The sequence below is a fragment of the Primulina eburnea genome, chromosome 18, assembly GCF_022965805.1.
Source record: "Primulina eburnea isolate SZY01 chromosome 18, ASM2296580v1, whole genome shotgun sequence".
Lineage (NCBI taxonomy): Eukaryota > Viridiplantae > Streptophyta > Magnoliopsida > Lamiales > Gesneriaceae > Primulina > Primulina eburnea.
In genome coordinates this window covers 3,522,231-3,525,767 of record NC_133118.1, presented here as the reverse complement: position 1 = coordinate 3,525,767, position 3,537 = coordinate 3,522,231, and the positions used below count along the sequence as shown (strand labels likewise).

General features: G+C 36.1%; 1 protein-coding gene across 1 annotated transcript; it reads right to left on the bottom strand.

Moving 5' to 3' along the window:
- On the bottom strand, positions 1–3,284 carry LOC140819568 (putative pentatricopeptide repeat-containing protein At5g08490). Its single transcript, XM_073179706.1, has 2 exons — positions 3,129–3,284; positions 1–3,006 (listed from the first exon to the last, which is right to left on the bottom strand). The coding sequence occupies exon 2, from the start codon at positions 2,999–3,001 to the stop codon at positions 443–445; it is 2,559 nt and encodes an 852-aa protein (XP_073035807.1). The 5' UTR covers positions 3,002–3,006; positions 3,129–3,284; the 3' UTR covers positions 1–442.
- Positions 3,285–3,537: the final 253 nt, after the last annotated feature.

The following is a 3,537-nucleotide window of genomic DNA, read 5'->3' as shown; positions in this document are numbered from 1 at the left end:
AGATAGAATTCCTAATCCTCCGATTTTCATAATAGCAAGGAACAGAAGATATCCTAACAAAGAGATAAACTTCAGTTTTGATACATAAGTTGATTGGATGCTGGAAATAAATGAAGATTGAATCTTTACAATGGCATAATACACAACTCTCAAGGAAGAAATGTAAATTATCAGTGAATGATAATCCATGTACGAGTCTTAGTATTTCAATTATTCAGTCGAAAGCCTCACCTTTTGACTTTATACAGAGGACAAACCACTGCCAAAGCAAATCATGATAGTTTGCTAAAGCCCCTCTAATTTGTTTGCCGATGAGAAAAGCTAATAGTTAAAACGCTGAGAAAGCCACAACAGGTTACAAGAGGTGAATGGCAAGCAGAGTAGCTGAAAGCCCATGACTTTAAACTTGAAAAGAAAGGTATTTGCTTGGTCGCATTCATATTCAAATAAGATGAAAATCATATAGCCCTTTAATTTGTCCATCAAGATTTCTCAAAATGTTGTAAATAAGACCTCTATTTGGGTGAGAAAAATCACCAGCCACAAAAACACTTTTACTCCTTCCCACTTCAATCCAACTACATCCAGCTGGCTTTTTCAAGTCTCTTGTTTTCATCAGCTTCCGCATCTCCACTACCCCCTCCCATTTAGCATCTGCAGCAAATAGATTTGACAAAACTACAAAATTTCCAATGTCTGTGGTTTCATTTTTCAAGATGTGATCAGCCACAACATGACCCATGTCCACATCATGGTGGGTTTTGCAAGAACCAAGCAGTGTACCCCAGATATTGGCATTAGCAGCAACAGGCATTTGATTTAGAAATGATAAAGCTTCTTTGATTCGGCCTCCTCGCGCAAGGAGATCCACCATACAAGCATACTGCTCCATGCTAGGTGTCATATGATGCACCTTATCTATTGAATTAAATATTATCAAGCCTTCATTAATAAGACCAGCATGACGGCAAGCAGATAAGACAGCAGTCATTACAACATGATCTGGTTTCACATTGCACTGAAGCATGTGGCCAAAAACCCCGATGGCTTTGTCACCCATTCCATGCATTGCATACGCTCCAATCATAGCGGTGAACATGACCAAATCTTTTTGAGATGTTGACATGTAGAGCTTATGTGCACTGTTCAAGCTTCCACATTTTGAGTACACATCCAAAAAAGCTGCCTTTAGATGAACATCATCAGAGCAGGTCCTAACCACATGTCCATGACACTGTCTCAGTAAGTGAATTGAAGCCATTTGACCACAAACTACAAGGATGCTCATAATAGTCATGGAATCAGGTTTTATATCAAGACAGTGTAGTTCATGAAACAAATTTAGAGCTTCGTTAGGACATTCATTTAAAGCATAACCCCTCACCAGGATATTCCACGAATTAAGATCTCTCTGAGACATCCTTCGGAATAACATACTTGCATCATCATAAGAACCATTAGCTAAATATCCAGAAATCATTGAATTACATGTTATCAGATTCCTCTTTTGCAAGAAATTTTCGAACAATTTTGACGCGTACTCCATATTTTCACATTTGGAATATGCATCAAGCAATGCGTTTACAAGAGTGGGTTCAACTTGGGCAAGCAAAACTCCGGATCTCAATGAATACCCATGAGCTTGTTTAATATTACTTATCTTCGAAAGAATGCCATAAAACTTCACAATTGTTAAGATAGTAACAGCATCAGGCTTCACTTCTTCCACAAGCATTCTATATAAGAGCTCAGCAAACTGAGTTTCAAGTAGATTTTCCCCAAATGCATCAAGCAGAGTATTCCATGATATCAAATCTTTTTGAGGAATAAATAAGAATGTGCGAATTGCAATTTCCATGTATCCACATTTTGCATAAAATCTTAAGAGGGCGTTTCCAATCGATGTTTCCTCACAAAGAGAAAGATGCCGAAAAACATACCCATGTATCTCCTTTCCCGCCTGGATATGACACAACTCAGCACAAGCAGGAAGAATGCTGATTAGAGTAATTGAGTCCAATATAGACCCCAAACGAACAAACTCGTGAAATATCTCCAATGATTTGAGCCATTCACCATTTACAGCATGCCCAGCAATCATAGAGTTCCAAGATACCAGATCTCTAAATTCCATCCTTCTGAATATATCTTGCGCTTCTCTAATTTTTCCAATTCTCAAATAAAAGCTTAAAAGAGCATTAGTGACAGTTGTTTCCTTTTCAAGCTCAGTTCTTCGCAACACATAAGAATGTATTTCTTTACCCTTTTTGAAACCAACAGTAGATCTCAAAGCAGCACAGACAGGTAAAATATTTGCAAATGTTGCATAATTAGGTATCACTAACTCTTCGATCATCTTACAAAAGAGTTCAAATGCTCTGTCCACAAGCTTCATCTCAGCAAACCCTGCAATTATCGCATTATACGAAACAACATCTTTGTCAGCAATTCCACAAAAGACAGAAGATGCATCTAAAACAACTCCGCATTTTGCATACATCGACACTAAAGCATTTCCTACCAGTGTCTGTGATTCCAATCCAGATTTTACAGCATACGCATGAATACTCCTTCCGGAATCCAAACAGCCTAAGCGAGTGTATACTGGAAGAATAATGGCAAGAGTAACAGGGCTCGGTTTGGAATTATGAGAACCACGGAGAAGACTAAACAACTTCATCACCTTATCATCGTGATTCCTTGTGCCAGCAAATCCAGACAAGATAATATTCCAAGTGACAGTATCGCGAACATCGATTTCATCAAACAAGTCACGGCAATCATCAAGAACTTCACATTTTGCATACATATTGAGTAAAGCTTTTAAAATGAATAGGCATGAGCTATGGCCTTGTTTAATAACAAGGCTATGCAAAATTTTCCCCAAGTTGAAATGCAAAGCAGCCGCACATGATTTTAGAACATCAGCAAAAATCAGGTAGTTGGAATTTGACCTTGTCTGACAAACCCTTTGAACTACAAGAGAAAGGGCTTCACTCATCGTACCTGTAGCACATAGACAAACCGAATTATTCCAATAGATAATTTTTTTTTAGAAAAAAACCCAATTATTGAAATTCCCCGGAACAATTTTATTGTATAAATTGAGGAAAAGCTATGAAGTATACCTGTTTAGATTCGGTTCTTCTCCCATCTTTGCATGCTACTGTTGGGGCCAATTTCTCCAATGTTGCGAACATCGCAGCTGAGCTCGATACCACGGGGAGCGGATGGATTTTGGCATTCAAAATTGAATTTTGTACATTTCAGGCCAAATTTTGTTTTAAATATATATTCAATTCAGGTATTTGATAATTTTAATAATTTTTTTGTGAATTTTTTTTATAAAATTTTATAAATTTTGTACTAATTATAATATATTATTTTTACTAATTTCTTTAAATTAATAATTAATTGATATATATAATATATTCAATTTTTTTTTTCAATATTTATATTAATAAATTTGTTTATTTAAAAGTTAAATCATTTAATCATTAATGTGTATATATGTGGGTTTGTATGTATGTTTGTAAA

What these genes read in the sequence shown, in the direction of transcription:
- LOC140819568 (XM_073179706.1), bottom strand. Translation starts at nt 3,001, where the DNA reads ATGAGTGAAGCCCTTTCTCTTGTAGTTCAAAGGGTTTGTCAGACAAGG.